This window comes from Aptenodytes patagonicus, chromosome 16 (genome assembly GCF_965638725.1).
Source record: "Aptenodytes patagonicus chromosome 16, bAptPat1.pri.cur, whole genome shotgun sequence".
NCBI classification, from domain to species: domain Eukaryota; kingdom Metazoa; phylum Chordata; class Aves; order Sphenisciformes; family Spheniscidae; genus Aptenodytes; species Aptenodytes patagonicus.
The window spans coordinates 6,549,582-6,568,171 of NC_134964.1; the positions used below are offsets into that span (position 1 = coordinate 6,549,582).

At 61.9% G+C, this 18,590-nt stretch overlaps 1 protein-coding gene across 1 annotated transcript in view; it reads right to left on the minus strand.

Annotated features, from left to right (window-relative positions):
* The window catches only part of SDK2 (sidekick cell adhesion molecule 2), a 29,067-nt gene extending 11,229 nt beyond the window's left edge, over nt 1–17,838 (minus strand). The window contains exons 1-21 of the mRNA XM_076353740.1: nt 17,727–17,838; nt 9,510–9,616; nt 7,933–8,080; nt 7,033–7,166; nt 5,836–5,947; nt 5,445–5,635; nt 5,185–5,268; nt 4,919–5,113; nt 4,584–4,700; nt 4,228–4,395; nt 3,861–3,963; nt 3,435–3,611; nt 3,212–3,348; nt 2,825–2,972; nt 2,614–2,754; nt 2,339–2,520; nt 1,899–2,014; nt 996–1,191; nt 652–750; nt 262–453; nt 51–172 (exon numbers count right to left, since the gene is read on the minus strand). Of these exons, the coding sequence (XP_076209855.1) occupies nt 51–172; nt 262–453; nt 652–750; nt 996–1,191; nt 1,899–2,014; nt 2,339–2,520; nt 2,614–2,754; nt 2,825–2,972; nt 3,212–3,348; nt 3,435–3,611; nt 3,861–3,963; nt 4,228–4,395; nt 4,584–4,700; nt 4,919–5,113; nt 5,185–5,268; nt 5,445–5,635; nt 5,836–5,947; nt 7,033–7,166; nt 7,933–8,080; nt 9,510–9,616; nt 17,727–17,806 (2,949 nt within the window). The 5' untranslated portion in view covers nt 17,807–17,838. The remainder of the gene's footprint in view (nt 1–50; nt 173–261; nt 454–651; nt 751–995; nt 1,192–1,898; nt 2,015–2,338; nt 2,521–2,613; nt 2,755–2,824; nt 2,973–3,211; nt 3,349–3,434; nt 3,612–3,860; nt 3,964–4,227; nt 4,396–4,583; nt 4,701–4,918; nt 5,114–5,184; nt 5,269–5,444; nt 5,636–5,835; nt 5,948–7,032; nt 7,167–7,932; nt 8,081–9,509; nt 9,617–17,726) is intronic.
* Nucleotides 17,839–18,590: the final 752 nt, after the last annotated feature.

Below are 18,590 nucleotides of genomic sequence, written 5' to 3' on the forward strand. Positions count from 1 at the left end.
TGAGCTGCCCCCTGGCACCCACTCACCCCGCTCCCCAAGCCACCCCGTACCTGTGCCTCCACCTGCCAGCGGGAGATGGAGGTTTTGCCATCGTAGCCTGGGCGAAACTGAAGGGTGATGGAGCGGGGTCCAACGTTGGAGATGCCCAGGTTGGTGGGGGCACCAGGGAGCTCTGCGGGGAGAGGGCAGGGCGGATGGCACTGGCCGCTCGCCCCCAGCACCGGCCGCAGCCTGCCGGCATCCCTGTGCCACCGCACTCACCTGGAGGCACCCCCGAGGAGATGGTGGAGGAGGAGACCTGGCCCTGGCCCTTAGAGGTCATGGCAGCCACCTCGATGGTGTAGGTGGTGAGGGCGGTAAGGCCGGTGACACGATACTCCAGGGTGACGTTGGGCAGGTAATGGGTCACCCGCGTGTTGGTGCGGTTGTACTCCTCCCAGGAGATCCGGTAGCCTGAAACATGCCCCGTGCCGTCAGCCCCCCTCATCGCCCACCCCAAGGAGCTGAGTGGGGCCAATGGGAGATGCTGCGGGGTGGGAGATGCTGCGGGGTGGGAGATGCTGCGGGGTGGGAGATGCTGCGGGGTGGGAGATGCTGCGGGGTGGGAAGGGAGCCAATGCGGGAGCTGGGTACCCACCAGTGCTCCCTTACCTGTCAGGATGCCGTTCTTCTCCAGTGGCTCCTGCCAGCTGACCTTCAGGGACGTGTCCAGGATGTCACTGAAGCTGAGGTGTCCCACAGGGCCAGGCACTGCCCAAAGATGCCCAGGCTCAGCACGCAGCCACGCACCCCAGGGCAGGAGCCCTCGGCACCCACAGGAACCCCACAAGGAGAGAGCATGGATGGGGCTCCCCGGGGCTCAGTGGCACCCCGTTCCACGTCCCCACCGGCAGCACCAGTGGGACCAAGTCCCCCATCTCAGGGCTGTTCCCACCCTCCCTGGGAGCCACACGTGGGCAGGGTCCGTCCCGTGGGAACGCAGAGCCTCCCCGTACCGTCCTCGTGGGTGCGCACCAGCTGGGGGGGGCTGCGTGGGCCGTCCCCCGGCGTGGTGAAGCACAGCACCGAGGTGAAGTACTCGGTGAATTTCCGCAGCCCCGCCATGTAGCCCACGTGGACGCTGTCCTGGAAGTTGGGCCGCACCGTCACCACCGTCGCCTCCTCCTCGTGCTCCGGCTCCCAGGCAATGAGCTGCGGGAAGAAGGAGCTGGGACGCTGACGCCAGGCATCGATGTCCCCACTGTGCACATCGGTACCACAAACACCATCCTCCAGGCACCTCCAGCCTCCTCTTATTTATTCAGAGTTGATTAAATATCAATTAACAGTGCAGGGAACACTTGATGCCTTTAACAGCACAAGTTTACCCGTATGAGCTGATATGGAGCGCGCGCTTTGTGATTAATTCCCATTGATAACGGCATGTAATTGCCCGCTCGCCTGTGTTTGGGCATTTAATTGGTATTGTGCAAGATAGCCTATAGCAACTTAATTAAATACTAATTAGGCCCTAAAAATACTAATCAAAAATACTAAGTGGCATTTAATAAGAATGTTAAATATCCTACTTGCTCTGGTTATCTCATTCAGTGGCAATTAAATTCCAGAACTTCTTTTGAGTGGATTAAGAAACAAGTTTAATGTTTTAATTCAATTTAATTAATGTAAATTTGAATTAATTGCAATTTGGAATTAATTACAGAGCACGGGAGACTCTGAGCCCATGCAAGTGTTAAATCTCAGTAAATATCATTTTAACATTCAGGCCAGAATCAATTAATATCTGGGGTTTCGGCAAGGAGTCGTCGAGCCAGTTTGTAAAGGTCATCTGAGGAGTTTCCCCCACCACCACCCCAGCTGCCCCGTTTTCAGGGAGACCCACAGAAATTGCCCCTCACCTTGTACCCCTGGTTGATGCCGTTGATGAACTGGGGGCTGGGGGGGTTCCAGGTGAAGCGAATGGTGGTGGAGTTGGTGGCCTCGGTCTGCACGTTCCCCGGGGGCACCGTGGGGACTGCCGGGATGAAGGGATGGCTTGCAGTGGCTCCAGCTCCGTGAGGTCCCCTCCATCGGCCAGGCGCCAGCCCCCAGGGATCGCAGGCACCCGCAGCGGGGAGGACCCCGGGCGCTCAGGGTGGTGTCCCAAGAAGCCCCTGGCTGGGCCAGCCCTACCCTGGCTCTGCAGCCCCTGGTCACCCCTCCCCAGCATATCCCAGTCCCCTTGGGACCCCCACACCCATCCTCCCACCACCTGTCCCCATCACCCCCATGGCAGAGCCTGTTGCCGCTGGGGTGAAAGTCAAGCCCCTGCCCGCCCGCCCCCCCCGTCACTGCCTACCTCCCTGCAGCGTCCACTCGGTCACCTTCATGCTGTACACCCCCAGGCCGGCACTGTTGTACGCCGCCACCTCGATCTCGTAGTTGGTCCAGATGATGAGGTCCTCCAGGAGCAGGTTGTTGACGTCGGCGTTGGTGATGTTCTTGAACTGGTAGCCCACGGGCAGCCCGGCCAGGCAGTACCTGGGGACCAGGGGCCATCAGAGCTGCCGGTGTCCCCACCAGCGCCCCAGGATGCCAGGGACGGGGCACCCGCGCTTCCCCACCGGCGCCTACCGGATGATGTAGCCCTTGAGGATGCCGTTCTGGTGGCTCTCAGGGGGAGGCTGCCACTGGATCATGATGGACTGGTTGGTGCGGCCGCTGGCGATGACGTTCTGGGGGGGTGCGGAGGGGGGCTCCTCGGGCAGGGACACCCTGCGGGGGACAAGGCAGGGGTGAGCACACAGGGCCACCGGCCCCTCTGGGACCCCCGGCCGCAGCTCACCTCTCCGTGTCCTTGCTGAACTGCCCCCTGCCCACGTCGTTCACGGCACAGAGGCGGAACTGGTAGGAGCGAGCAGGGACCAAGCCCCGCACTGCCACCGATGTCGACTCGGGGTCCACACTGGCCAGCAGCACGGTCCAGGGTGCGTCTGCGGGGGGGAGAGGGGGGGCGGTGGGGTGTTGGACCCGACCTGCAGGGCACCAGGGTCCTACGCCTGGTGGCAGGCTGGCTAATGAGTCCTGCGGTCCCCAAGCTCCCTGCAGCATCCCCTTTCCCTCCTCCTCACCCCCCTGCCCACCACCCCGGGGTGATGCTGGAGACTGGACTTTGCATGGTGCCAGCCTAGCCGAGGCCAGCGGTGCCGGGGAGGTGGGAGCAGCCCCTTACTGTTCTCAGAGACCTCCACGACGTAGCGGAGCAGGGGGCTGTTGCCGTCGAAGGGCTTGGCCCAGGTGAGGTTGATGGCCCGTTTCTCCAGGGGGCTGAGGGCGGCTATGGGGCTCTCGGGGGCGTGGGGGAGCTGCCTGGACAGGGGGGTTAGGGAGGGGGTGGTTAGGGAGGGGGCGCAGCCCGGGACGTGGGGTGCCGGCGGGGGTGAGGGGGGTCTCACCGGACGCGGAGGTGGGCGCTGCGCGAGTCGTTTCCCCCAGCCGAGACCACCTTGCAGGTGTAGGTGCCAATGTCACCCGACCAGGTCTGGGAGATGTGGAGGGTGCCCATCTCATCCAGGCGCACCCGTGGGCCACTCTCTGGGCTCAGCGGCGCCCCATCCTTCTCCCAGATGTACCTGTGCCGGGGGGGACCCAGGAGTCCTGGTACCCTGCAGCCCCCCACAGGGAGAGGGGACCAGGGTCCCACCAGCGTGCCAGGCTCCCCATGCACAGGGCACCAGGTGGCACTGCAGGACCACCAGCACAGGGCTGGGGATGGAGGCACCCACCATCTGCCTGCTCCCTCCCCAGGCAGGCAGGCAGCAGTGACGGCAGGCCTGGGGGTGCCTGGACCCCCCCAACCCTCCCAGCCCTGTCGCACATACCTGACATCCACGCTGGGGTCGTGGGTGACCCCGCAGCTCATGACGGCCTTGGTCCCCTTGATGACACTCTGGTCCTGCGGCGGGTCGGTGATGCGTGTCCTTGCTGCGGGGGGACAGGATAAGCCACCGGCACTGCCCGGAGGGTTGCGGGGGGTGGCATCGGCAGGGACAGCCCAAGTTTGTACCCATCCAAACCAACCAGCCACATGCCAGTGCCCATCCTTGGCATCCCCAGAGAGCTCCATCCCACACCATACATGGTAGGAAGCAGTGTCCGGCTGCCCGTGGAGCCAGGCAGGGTCCATCCTGCACCGTGCACACAGGCAGGGCGACAGGCAGAGCCTGGCTGCGCTGGTGGGCGCCTTACCCCAGACGACCAGGTCGGCAGAGGCTTCGTCCACGCCGCGGGAGTTGGTGGCCAGGCAGGTGTAGGTGCCAGCGTCGGCGAGGTGCGCAGGGCTGACGAGCAGGCTGCCCGACTCCAGCAGGGTGAAGCGTGGGAGCTGCACCGAGCCGCTGGCCAGGATCTGTTCCCCTGGGTGACATGGGGGAGCCCCATCAGCTCCCAGTGCCCCGGCCATCGGCCAAGCCTGGTGGCCACTGAGCCTGGTAACCATGGAGCTCGCAGAGGATGCCCTGGGGCCATGCAGGCAGGCAGGGCAGGGCAGACACAGGGCTCGGAGGGCATGCTTGCCTGTACCCCAGTGCCCACAGCCCCTTTACCTTTCTGCCACGTGATGGCCGGGCGTGGAGCCCCTGAGGTCTCGCAGTTGAGGATTACGGACATGCCGTCAATCACCGTGCTGTCCTGGGGACCCCTGGTGATGTTGGGGGCGATGCCTGCAGGGCAGAGAGATGCACAGCTCCCCCTGAAGCCCTTCCCGGTGCCCAGCCTGGAGCTGACCCACTCCCAGGGCATGGGGGGTCCCATCCCCACGGGAGGGTTTCCTGGGGTCCCCGAGCCCCCCGTGGAGCCCAGCTGGGGGATCCCAGGCACATCCTACCCACTGCCCAGGCAGGGCACCCCAGACTCTGGGGTGGGGTTGGCTGGCACCTACTGGTCACGGCCAGGTACGTGGTGGTCTGCACCTCGCCGGCTGCGTTGCGGGCGAAGCACTGGAACATGCCGGTGTCGTCGGGGACTAGCCCGCTGATCTGCAGGCTGCCGTCTGCCAGGAGCTGGAAGCGGGACAGCTTCTCCAGGTGGATGAGGGCAGCGTCCTTGTACCAGGCCATCTCGGGGGGGGGCACACCTGCAAGAGCCAGGACCATGTTAGGTACGGGGCTGCAGCGGCACGGGGAGGGCGGCTGGGGAGCGGCTCACCTTTGGCTTGGCAGGGGATGGCCACCACCTTCTCCATCTCGGCTGTGATATGCCTCTCCGGCTCCTTGACGAACTGCGGCGGCTCTGCAAAGGAAAGCTCAGCGATGGGCAGGGGGTTGTGTTAGAGCCGGGGTCCTCCAAACGCGCCACCAAACCACCCCCAGTGACTCCTGCCTGTCACTTCCCATCTCAGCCCCAGGGCTGAGACCGCCCCAACTCATTGCACGCATGGTTTGGGCTGGCCATGGCCAGGGCCTCACCCAGGACGGAGAGGTAGGCACCCTCAGCCACGGCGGGCACGCTGCTGCTGCGGAGCACGGCTTCACACTCGTAGTAGCCGCTGTCGCTCAGCGCAGGATTGAGGATGGTGAGCCGGCGGCTGTAGTCGCTGATGCCGCTGGAGAGGGGCACCCCGTCCTTCTTCCAGATGATGTGCAGCTTGATCAGCGGCCTGGAGGGGCCAGGAACACGTCGAGAGCCAGCCCCAGCCCCCCTGGACCCCGCCAAATCCCCACCTCCCTCCATCCCAGAGGACCCAGGAGCGCTGGTGGGAAGGGACACGGGGGGAACCAGGGGCACCCAGCCCTGGGGCTGAGCAATGCCAATGGGGAGATGCCCCATCCCCATCGCGTCTGCCCCGCCGCTACTCGCCTGGCGTTGGCCACGCACTCCATGGTCACCTCCGAGGTCCCAGCCACCACGCTGGTGTTCCTGGGTGGGACAATGATGGTGGGTGCGATGGGATCAGCCGGGCCACCCACGTCTGGGGAGAAGGAGGCCAGAGGGACAGCCATCAGCAACCCCTGCCCCCTGCTCACCCCCATGGTGCCCCAGCCCCCAGTGAGGCTGATGGGGCACCCAAAGCCCCGTGCCCACTCTGCCTGGTATGGAGAAGACAAAGGTGGCAAGGACCAAAGGGCCACGGGCTCTGCTCTCCCATGGGAAGGGCGGGCAGGTCCAGCCCATCACCTTGGCATCAGGGTGCCTTCACAGCTCTCTCTAAGCCCTCTCCTCCCACGGGAGCCTGCGGCACCCCACGGCACCAGCCCGGCCCCCAGCCTGCGTGGCAGCACCGGCTGGCAGGGAGGAGGGAGAAGGGGAGTATATAAAGCAAAATGATTGCAACAATAAAAAACCCTCATGTAGGCGCTGTAAAAATGCGATCGGCTTGAAAGCTGCTGATATAGCTGAATCCATAAACATGGGCTCCAGGTTGTTTATTACGCACTGGGACGCCGAGGTACAGAAAAACAGATTAATGGGGCAGGAGGGGAAGGGGGACAGGCAGAGCCCTCCGCGGAAAGGGATAAACCCCCCCATGGAGCAGCGGGAGGGGAGATGGGATGAGAGTACCGGGAGGACTGATGCCACTTTGGGCCATCTTCCCTGGGATGGGCTGTCACCACCTGAACGGGGGCCGGGGGACCCTCGGCCAGGTCCTGCAGGGTCCAAGGGGACCGGAGGGACGGGGCCACAGGGGTCTCCCCCAGGCAGGGCCTGATCTGGAGCAGCGTGGGCTGAGAGGAGAACATGGGCAGGAGCGGGGCAGGGCGTCCGGCAGCAAAGCTGCTCCCTTTGGGGCTACATTGCACCATCCCATCCCGCAGCCCAGTCCTGGGACATGGCCGTATCCAGCCCCGGCGGCAGGGGCGGAGGGGGAGGCTCTGTCCATGATACAATTAGCGCCTGCAGCACAGCCCAAAGTGCCTAAATAAATTTTGAGGCGGCTGAACTGTTAAGTCAGCAGAAGCCGGAGCCTCCGAAGAGATTTACTGCAAATTAAACTTGGGGGCGAGCCAGGCGGTGCAGGGGGAGGGGGGCTGGGGGGACAATGCCCCCTGCACTCACTGGCCACGGTCAGCGTGATGGGCTGGCTCGTCTTGTTGTCCCCGTTCTTGTCGTTCACCGCCTGCACGTAGTAACGTCCCGCATCCGGGGCCACCGTGGAGAGGATGACGAGGGTGTTTTCCAGCGTGATGGCTCTGTGGGGACGAGCGGGTGGCGTGAGATGGGGATGCGAACCCAACGGGGACACTGATGCAGTGAGCTGGGACCCTCGTTCCCTCACCCAGCACCCACACCGGCCCTGGGGCACCCACATAGGACGGGCACGACCCCCAGCCTTCCTCCCGCCTGCCCCGGGCTCTGGCACCCAGACAGGGGCTCGGCTCAGCCACTGGCCCCAGGCAAGAGCTGGGACCATGCCGGGACTGAGCTCCACACCCCCCTGCGCCAAGCAGAGCACATCGGATGGTGCAGATTAATAGACTTTTTTTTTTTTTTTTTATGGAACTATCTAATCTGCTGGAAACATAAAATGGTTTGCGGAATATATTTTTACCATTAAATATGAGATAAAGGAGTTTTATCTCCTCTATCCTGCTTTGCAAATAGAAAGGAGACCAGTTCAATTCCTGCATAATGTGGGTTACAAATTCAATTCCGGCATGCTGTGTCTGCCGGTGCCAGGCTCGCCGCTCCAGCGGCACCGGGGCCTGCCGCAGCCCCACAGGGACTCCTGTCCCCAGCACGTGCTGCGCCCCTTTTGCCCGCCTTCCTCCCTCTTATTTTCATTTTTTAAAAAATTCGTTTCCCCAGTGACAAATGGAGCCATTAGTCACCAAGCCTGTCTCCGGGTTTTAGCACAATGCGCTCAAGACGTCTGTTAAACATCCTTACTGCAAGGACAACGGCAGCCGAGGGAAACGCAGCCCCTCCGGGCGCTGGGGGAATGCCGGGGGTACTCACATGCGGCTGCTGGGGGAAATCTTCCGGCCATCGCGAAACCAGGTGACCTGGGGCTGGGGGAAGCTGGCGATGCGGGGCGCACGGATGACGGCCGCCTCCCCGTGGGACACGCTTTGCTGCGTCTCGCTGTCCTCGAAGCTCCCCATGTCTGCAAAATGTGTGGGACAACCGTGTCAGGGGCTGGGGAGGGGCCGGCAACAGGCCCGGGGACCCAGCAGGGTCCGGCCCTGGGTCCGGCTGGGGAGCAGGCTGGAGGCTACGGGGATGGGCTCCCCCAGGGGATGCAGAGGGGGTGCCCTGCTCTCTGCTCCCCTCCTCAGCTGGGGTGGCTCGGCTGGCACAGGGCGTGGGATGGCAGTGGGGTAGCTCAGACCCCACGGGCTGCTCCTGCGTGCCCAGGGCTGCACTCATACCAGGATCCGTCCCTGCAGTACCCGGAGCTGCACAGCCCCGTCACTCGCACGCCAGACTGGGGACCCCTGCCCATGTGTCCCCCACCAAGGATGGGGTGCAGCCGCAGCAAGGAGGGCTCAGCCCCGGCGCTCCCTGGCATCTCTCCCTGCCCCAACCCATGGCCCAGTGCCGGGAGCATCCTGGCATGACCTTGGCTCCGGGGGCAAGGTTGGGGCACCCACTGCCTCCGTCCCGCCTGGCCATTCGCAGGTTGGAAGCACATAGCAGTTGAGGGAAGCAGAGTGAAGCAGGGTGCATGGAGAAGGGGCGCAGGAGATTTTTATTGACTTCCCTTAATTGCTGTAATTAAAAACATGTAAAGAATCTTTTTTTAACGACTTTGCTATTATCATTAGTTGTTAGCACAGCTGCCTTATTAATTTCTCATTAGCTTCCTGATTTGTCATTGCTCCTCAGAAAGGGGTTTAAGGGGATAGGACTGGGGGCATGCCGGAGGGAAGGGGTGACAGAGAGGCGCAAGTCCCCCGGGGCACAGAGTCAGCATCCCAGGCCCCAGCACCCTCCTGTCCTGCTTAAACCCCCCATGGTGCCTCTGCATCACCCCCCAGTGCAGACCCCCGAGGTCTGGCCCATCCTGCTTGGGTCCGCTCGTTTGCAGGATCCGTGCCGAGCCGCGGCAGCAGCACCAGGGACCGAGCCGCCAGCCTGGCTGCTCCTGCTCCCGTGCTGATGGATGCAGCCGCCCGGCCCCGCGCACTCCTGTTTGCTTTCAGGAACAATTATAAACAGTGTTTGCTTTCAGCGTTCCATGCAGCCGGGGAGGAGTGGGGCTGCTTTCACACTGCAAAGCGTTTCACCCCTCCAGCGAGCCGGAGCCACCTGCCCGGACGCAGTGCTGCGGGTTTCCCGGCCCCAGTGCTGTCTGCCTGCACCCCACGCTCTGCCCTGCCCGTGGGGTGCCCCCCTGCATCCCCAACCACCACGGCCCGACTGGGCAGCGGGAGCAGCAGAGGCAGCAACAGCCCCGTCCCTGCCAGCATCACCCCAGGGATGCTCCGGATTCGTGTGCTGGCGATGGGCTGCACCAATGCCTGAGCCGTTCCGCAGCTCCAGGGAGCTGGGTGTCCCCGGCCGGTCCCCCGCCGAGCAGGGCTGTCACTTACAGGCCACCTGCACCTCGGTCTGGCGCTGCAGCAGGGCTCCCATCCGGTTGCGGACGATGCAGCGGTAGAAGCCGGCGTGCGTGCGGTCCAGGGATGTGATCATGTACCTGCGGGAGAGAGGAGCCACCTCAGTGGGGGGGGGGACAGCCAAGTGACCATCACAGCCCCCGGGAGAGGCTGCAGGTCCTACACAAGCCCCCCATTCACTGCTGGGCAGCAACCCCTGCGCCAAGTGCTGGCTCCTTCCCCAGGGAGCAGCTGCTGGAGGTGCGTGTACATGCATGTATGTGCATGTCTGCGCAAGCATGTATGTGTGTGCACACACGTGCATGCTGGGGAGACAACACAGTGTCCCTCCCTGCTGCAGGGGGACTCGTGGCCACGCACACAGGAGGTGCTTTCACCACGCCACACACGTGGCATGAGCCGGCGGCCGGTGCCCTCCCGGTGCCGGGGTGGACGGTGACTCACCGCCACGAGTGGGAGGTGCTGGGCAAGTGGCTTCGAGCTGTCAAAAGCGGAGGCGGCTGCCGGGGACCTGGCACCCGCCGTCCTGACCCCTGCGCCGAGCCACAGCGGCGTGCCGCAGAGGCACACTGGGGTCTGCCGGTGTCACGCCACCTCGGCCCGGCATGCGGCTGAGCCCAGCACCGCTCAGATTATCCGGGGCTTATCATCCCCAGTGCCCAGCGGCTGCTCTTATCAGCCACCAGCACCAACAGCTGATAAGCAGATAAAGGAAATAACCAGGTCTCGACTCACCCACCGCCCCCAAGCATCGCCCCGGTCCCCAAGCCGGACCCCGCTGCCACCAGACCTCCTCGAGCAGTCCGCACCCCCAGGAGGGATGCAGGCGCTCCTGCTCCATCACCCCCCAAAATGGGCTGCCCCCCCCCACTGGCCTCGCAGGTTGGTGACCCTGTCAGGGACAGGCAGGCACCGCAGCATCGCCTTCCCCGATGGGGAGCGCTCCGAGATAAAGCAGTAAGGGAATAAATAAGCAAGCTCAACCCTCCTTGCCCAAAATCTAATCTTGCATTAAAACATGCCGCAGGCTGTTTCGGCAGAGCTTTGTTTGTTCTTTTGATAACTGGGCATAAATTAAACTTTCATAAGACACGAGGAGCATGTCCCCTCTGCCGGGAAGTGCGGCAGGCCCCTGTGCCCACCCTCCCCGGCGTGGGAGACGGTGCCGGGGACACGGGGCTCCCGCCTCGCCTGGTGGCACCACCGAGCTGGGATGGGCACGGCAGGGCTGGCATCAAACCTGCTGACACCCACCCACCCATGTGGCATGCCGGGGGTCACCCGTCCCCGCGGGAGAAGGGAGGATGCCCTTTGGGAACGAGTCCTTGAGTGTCATGGCTGATATTTAAAAATGATCCCCAGAGGCTTTAAATAAGATATTTCAATTCCACGGAGCTGTCAGGAACTGATGTGGACACCAGGAATAATGGGCCCGCTCTCCTTGTGGTGTCCTCATTAATAAATCACACGCACACACATGCACGTGGATGGACGGACAGACACTCGCTGATGCTCACCTGCCCGCTCAGCAGCGGAGGGGCACGCATGGTCCCCACACGGACCTCCTGTGCACCCCCCTGCCACGTCCTCACTGCCATGTCCCCTCCAAACCCTCACCCCAGGAAAGGACCAGTGCAAAGCCCCCAGCACAGCCTGTGAGCCGCCCTGTGGGACCCAAACCGTCCCCACCCTTGGGGCTCACATGCACCCACGCACGAAGCACCCACTGAAGCACAGCCCCACTGCAGCGCCTTGTCCCCACGCTCTGGGAGCTGGGGGCAGGGACACCTCCGTGGGCATGGGAAGCCTTCATCCCCCTGACAGGGACACCCCTGCAGGCCCAATTAACGGGGCTCGGTCCCCACACCACCCGAGCTGGAGGAGCTATTAAGGAGCCGAGCTTTTGCACACACCTAAGCAGCTGAAAATAGCCCGGAGAAAGGAAATCAATTACCGGGCACAGCCTGGCCCGCAGTCATTAACCAAATACAAGCAGAGACTTTGTTCTCTGCCGCTCGGCTTCCACGGAGGCTTTTAGCCAAGATCGCTCTAATTTGACTTTCTTCCCCATCATACCTGGCTGTAAGGGGACAGTAACCGATTTCACCCCCTCGCAGGGGGATATGCTGCAGGCAGGAGGAGGGGTGAAGCGTGCAGTCCCAGCACCCCACGCAGCCCCCCCCCCCCAGTTTGAGCAAGCAGGAGCAGCTATGAGCCACGGCTGCTCCTCCGTGGCCAGGAGCTCCCGGCTCCTCCGTGCAAGCAAGCAGTTCCTCCGCTTGGGGCCGATCCTGCCACCTGGTGCCCACGGGCACTGCCCCAACCGGGTCGCTTTGCCCATCCACCAGCCTGGAGGCACGTTTTGCACCGCTCAAGCCGGGACGGAGGTCTGGCCGTGCTCCCGGCACGGCCCTTGCTGCTGACTCCGCTGTTTCCGAGGTTGGTTTGGTTTGTTTTCAAAGACGGAGGTTGACAGGGCATTGTCTGTGGGGAAAAGCACTTCCGAAGTGAGGAGTGACCCTCGCTTCAAAAAAATGCACTGATGGAAAACAGCAGCGGTCTCCAGGCTCGGTCAGGAAGCGCCTGTGCCACGCTCGGCCCCGGGGTCAGGAGGGGGCTCCGGAGCCAGAAGCTCCGTGCCGGGGGACCGGAGGGTTTGCAGAAGCAGCCAGCCGGTGGAAGGCTTTGGCACCGGATCGATCTGACAGATGGATGGGCTGCACGTCGGGAACGACGACCTCCCCATCCATCTACCCGGCAGCTCCACCACGGCGAGGTAGGGCAGGGCACAGCACGGCGATCAGCCATAACCCCCCTCGCCGTGCAACCCTGGCAAGGCACCGGTAGCACCGATACGCTCGGCACGCCGGGCTGCACACACTGCCTTGTTATTGTAGGGTTGCTCATGGCGCCACGAGGCCCCTGCGCTCCGGCAGAGCGATGCCCCAGCCTTGGCTGATGCTCGCGGCTCTATTATTGTAGGGTTGCTGAGAAGCGCGGGGCTGACGCTGCCGAATTATTATTAGATTGAGGGGGTGGAGAGGGGCCGGGAAAAGCATCAGCCAAAGGATTTGATCCATCAAATTGAAAGCCAGGAGAGTGCAGAAATCTGTGTGGTTCTTCCAATGCCGCCCAGTAACAGCAACAGCTGGATCGGATTTTGGATATAAGCACATTGGCACAGTCCCCTTTGATTAATATCCTGTATAACGACTAATTAATTCTAGAGGGGACATGTATTTGAATAGTTACTGTGCGATAATGAAATGTCAAGTGAGCATTAAAACACACTTAGCAAAGGTTTAACGACTCCCAGCATCTGAGCCATGCGTCCCAGCACCTCCGCCCGCACCCAGCCGCAGCGCTGGGCTTCTGCTCAACATGTTTTTAAATAACCCCCCTGGTATTTCATCAGCCCCTGTTAACTGTATTACTGGACCTCAGTTAGCTCCTGATTGGAAAGGGCTCTGTTTTGACACATGTGTCCGGAGCTGTCGCCTCTCTGCTTGCCAGAAGTGTTTTCCTCTGGTCAGGGGAATTTGGCGGGCACCGGCAGCCCTGTAAATCGCCACCTCAATTGGCCCTGCCAGAACAATGAGCCATTCAATAATTAATGCGCACGTATTAATCTGCCGCCTTCCTGCAGAGCAGGGAGGGGAGCAAACACACAAGCCTCAATCTGTGTTGCGGCATCCAGAGGGCTCTGGGAGCTCAGCCACCGCCACTGTCCAGCTCAGGTGGCATCTTTGGGCCTGAGAGCCCTCCACCAGTCTCCTTCCCGTGGCTGCTGAGCCCACCTAAGGTCCCAGCAAGGAGGTCCCTTCCATCGCCTTCCCCCCATGTGCCTTCTGCCAGCCCCGATGCCCGCACGGCTGCCAGGCACCACTGCCCTGTGCCTGGCGATCGCTGCCGCTTGCTCCTGCCAACCTCCCCATGTCCCCCCATCCCCCCCCCTTCAAAGCCAAACAAAGCACAGGGAAAGGCAGGAGGCTTCACAACACGAGCGTCACCAGCAAAGCCCACCCCGTGCTGCCCGTTACCCGCTCGGCGCTGCCTCACCGGCGCTCCCGGGGGCTTTGCCAGGAGCAACCCATGCTGCCACACAGCAATGCCAAACGTGAAGCCGGCCAGGCTGGAGCCACGGGCACCAGGAGCTCACTGCTGGGCTCCCACTTAGCCTGGCTGTGACCCCTCTGATGTTCATCAGCTTCCATTAATTATATTATTGAATGGCAGTTAGGTCCCCAGGGGAGAAGGCTGCGCTTCACACCCGGGCTGGCAAAGAGCTGGTCCAGCCAGAGAAGGGACGTGCTCCCAGCCAGCAGCATCACAGGCTGGGGTACCAGCAGGGAGGTGGGGGTGAACCACCCCGTTTGCCCCCAGGCCCGTGTTTTTGAAAGGCTCCTGGCTCCATGTTTTACATAATTTGGGAACGAAGTACAGGTGTCAAACATCTGGAGTCCTCAAAAGGCCATAAAGGCTTGGTGGGGTCCCACGTGTGCAGCATGCCATGTTCCCTGCATCCCTGGGGTACGCGTACCCCAAAACATCCCAACCCAGTGAGGCGGGGTCAAAACAGCCCCAAATCTGCCCCTCCTCGGTGAGCCCACGCAGGGCGGCTCCTGCCAACCCTCCCCATGCACGGCAGCAGACAGAGGCACCACGTGCTGGAAACCAGCCCCGGGGCTTGTGGGGTCTTGGGGCTGCAGTTTGCCTGAGAAACCCAGGGCAGGGCCGGGAGGATCAGTCGTGCCAATGCTGTTTTGCTGCGGTGAGCACCACGGTGGCGAAGCCAGTAAGTGTCGGAGATGTAATTACACTTTCCCAGGCTCCGAACTCCCGGCAAAGAGGATCTGGGCTCTTGGGAAGAGGCGGGGGATCCTTTAGTAGCTGCTGGGCTCCCACACCAGCTGCAGAGGGATGTGGGGAGAGGAAAGAGGGCTGATTTAGTAAATAGAAGATGCATCTCCATGGATGGGAGTCTGTCCAGAGGTAATCTATGTGCAAGGTAATTTCCGAAGGCAGCAGGACTCAATGCAACCCTTAATAGGACAATCTCATGTGATAAATTACCAGACCCAACTAATCTGCATGTTAAATTTCTTGTATGAGAAATAAATATCCTCAATTCACCAGAGAAGCGCTTTCCTTCGGAGGATTTCATTAAAGACATCAAGCTGCCTGATTTGCATGTTACAATTCCTCGTACGAGAAGAAGTCAGGCTCCGGAGAGCTCGCAGGAGAGCCCGGCACCGGTGAGATTATGCACAGAAAAACAGAGCTGGCCCTGGAGAGCGCAGTGCCGGCGTGCCAGGGCACGGGAGCGGAGCGCACCGGCAAGCCTCCACCGCCCGCCCTGCCGTCACCTTAACAAAGGTCACAACAGGCATCAGAGGGGATGGGGTTTTGCTGTGGGGTCCCCAGGCGTGGGAGGCAGCTGGGGTCCCATGGGAGAGCTCTCTCCATGCACCCCATGCCAGCGGCAGGCAACGGAGGCAGCAAGTGGGTGAAGGCGGGCTGGTCCCTGATCCCCCACGGTCCCCAGGGATGCTCCTGGGGGGGGGGGGGGGGAAGGGTCCATGTGCACACACAAGAGCCAGGCTGGTCCCCAATCCCCCGCAGTCCCCAGGGATGCTCCCAAGGGGGGATGGCTCCACGCACACACAGAGCCAGGCTGGTCCCCAATCCCTCTGTGGTCCCTAATCACACTTGATCCCCAGGGATGCTCCTGAGGGAGGACAGCTCCGCATGCACAGGGAGCCAAGCTGGTCCACGATCCCCCCATGATCGCTGGTCCATGATCCCCCCACGATCCCTAGGGATGCTCCCGAGGGGTCGGCTCCACCTGCACGCAGAGGCACTGCCTTGGTCCTCGCCGGCTCGGGGCTGGGGACTTGCTGAGCCCGTTCCCCACCTGCCCTTCGCCGCACATCAACAAGTCACTCCGGTGGCAAGCTGGCGGCTGAATCGCTGCGGGAAGGAAAGGGCGGTTGCCATGGAAACACGCTGCCAAACTGGGAGAGCGGCTCCTTCCCTTAAAACGCGGCGTGAGCTCGGCAGACCAACAGATGAGGAGGAACCAGAGCAGCTAACGGGGAGCACGGGGCCGAGGGGCCGCAAACCCCAGCCCACAGCCCCCAGAAAAATGGGTAAAATGCACAAGGGCGACAGCAGGCAGTGGTGCCGGTGGGATGCCCTGCTGCAGGAGAGGATTTGGGGAGGAACGGTGAGGATGCTGAGGACAAAATGGCAAAGCACAGTGCACCCTGTCACGGGCACGGCCAGGCCCCGGGGAAGGTCCCTCCTGCCCCCAGAGTGGGGACACGCCAGGGGGACACATGCCAGCCCCGAGCTGGGGGGACTGGCTGCACCCCGTATCCCTCACCCACGCTGCCAATGCACCCACAGCCATTCCTGGCCCCCGCATGGACAGGAGCATCCCTGAGCCTCCTCGGCCATCAGCACCAGCCCTCCCATCTCCAAGGATTACTCTGTTTCTAAACTCGTTAACTTTTAATTACTACCTTCCCACTGCCTGAGCAGGCTGGCTCTGTGCCACCGACATCTCTATTAAAATTCAATTTCTGCCCATCATAACTAATTTTGGTACTTCGCCTTCCTCACCGGCAGCCTTCAATTCCAGGCAAGACATCCAAACTCTCATCTCAACACATTAAATCCCCGCAGAGACCCGGGAACAGGCAGCGCACACCGGGCAGAACGAAGCTGATGCCAGCAGGTTGCATCCTTGCCGTGGAGAGGATGGGTTAAAGCCAGGCAGCGATTTGCATAGAGGCTGTTTGCTTCATTAGCTGCGGCTGGGTTTGTTTGGGTTTTCCCCACGTGTTTGTTTATTTTCTCTCTTCCTTCCTTAATCCTTTCTGGCTGGATGCTGGAGCCGGAGGCTCCAGGGAAAGGGAGTCACCTTGGCACAGGGATGCAGGGCTCCAGAGCTGCCAGGCATCCCAGAGCAGAGACATGAGCGCTGGCCCCTTTCCTACAGAAGGGTAAACTGAGGCACGGAGCAAACCCAGGAGCAGACCCAGGAAAGGAAGCAAGGAGTCCCCGTTCTGGGTTTGGAGGTGCCCCCCAGGCACCCCGACCCGCTCTGAGTATGGGGCAGAGCCCGGGGTCGGGGTCCCGATGTCTTTCTCCTGCCTGGGGCAGGTGGCTCTGCCCCAGCGCTGTGCAGCTGCCCTGGAGGAGCCCCTGCATGGGCTCTGCGTCCCCCCATCCTGCTGTCACCGCTGTCCCCACAATCCCATTTAAGGGTTGACATTTTGCATTGCTCCTGCTGCAGCCAGCGTGAGTCCTGACAGGCGTGAGCTGTGGAAATCGCGGGGCTCAACAGGTCTCTGAACTTTGACACCGGGGCTAGGGACAAGGGACCGGTCCCACGGGGCACCCGGCACTGGTGCAAACACCCAGCACCGAGCCGGGGGCATCGCAGAACTGCAGCCACCACGGCTTAGTGGGGGACAGCCCCCAGGGTCCCCAAAGGTGGCCACTGCTCCAGCACCCAGCATGGCACCATGCCGGGGAGGGGACCCAGCACCCAGCACGGCACATGGTGCCGGGGAGGGGACGTCACCCAGCCACATTGTCTGCGTTCCTGGCATCCCGGAGCAGCCCCGCGTTGCTACAGCAACACGAAGCCTTTGGATTCAATGCGTTTAAACGGGGAACGGCTTGTCTCGGGCTGAATTATTGATTAAAACAGAGAGGATGACACACGCAGACAGAAGAGATGGTGAGAGGTGCCTGGCTTGATTTAAAGGCAAGCTCCAAGCGGGCAGTGATGCGGAGCCGGCCACTCTGTAGCAGGATTAGTCGGCGCACAGGGCTGGATGCCCAAACCCAGGGCGATCTCTCATGCCGCCCTTTCTTGCTCCTTTCCCAGGTCGGGCCACGAGCCGGCCGTGATCTGCAGTCCGGTGTTAAATCCACTCTGTGCAAATGCCTCCTCCCCAGTGTTGATCTGCTTAAATCCACCGTTTGCTCTCCAAACAGAGGAGGCAGCTCCCGGCATGCTAACCGCTGCCTCCACGCCGCCCGCCTCCCCGGGACGGAATCCCCCTCGCAGGGGGACCAGCAATGCCTGCTGTGCCGCAGTGGCTGCCGGCAGGGACCGGCGTGCCAGGTGGGATTCGCCCCGGATGCTCGGCGGCCGATACGGCGGTGGGGACTCACCGGTACTCCAGGGAGAACTTGGTCAGCTCCTGGCTGTTGTGCAGCCACTTGAACTCGAGGGGCCAGCTGCCCTCCGCCATGCACGTCAGGACCAGGCGGTTCCCCTCCAGGTGGACCTGGCTCCGCACCGGCTCCGTCTTAAAGTACGGGGAGACATCGTCTGCGGAGAGAGGAGGAAGAGGGGGTTAGAACCATGAGCTGCCCCACGCCGGCCCCGTGAACAACCTGGCCGGCCCCATAGCCTGCCAGCCCCACAGCATCAGGACCGCTTCATCATGGGCAGGACCATAACTCAACAGCACGTGGGCAGGGGGATGCTGGTGGCCACCTCTCTGTCCTCCTGTCCCAGCCGGGGCCCCCAGACCCCTCCATTGGCCATTTTCCCCCCACTGAGCCATTTCACAAGCCTATCGACAACAGCTTAGGCCATCTAGGGTTTATCTAAGCTGCTTGCTTTGCTCTATTCTTGGCTGCCTTTGTAGCATTTCAGAAGCACCGAGCTTTTAACTCGGGGGGTGAAGGGGATGGAGGGGCTGGGAGCAGAGCAAGACATAAACACTTACTCCTCTCCTGTTTTATTTGCTAAGTAAAACTATAAATTGAAACACACAGCTCCATTTTCTGCTTAACAAATGGAAGCCCTTTTACTTCAAAGACACATTCATATTCCCCAGCAGCTTTCAAGTGCACTTTCAATCACGGCTTTGGGTTTTTTCTTTGGGGTAGGGCTTTGCTTTCTTGTGTGCACAAGCTGAATTCCTGCCACAGCTCTCCACACCGTAAGCCGGCACCAAAGCAGTGCCTGTGCCCGTGGGCTCAGCCTGCTCCAGTGCCCCACCGCCCTGGGGGGGTGTCACAAGTTTG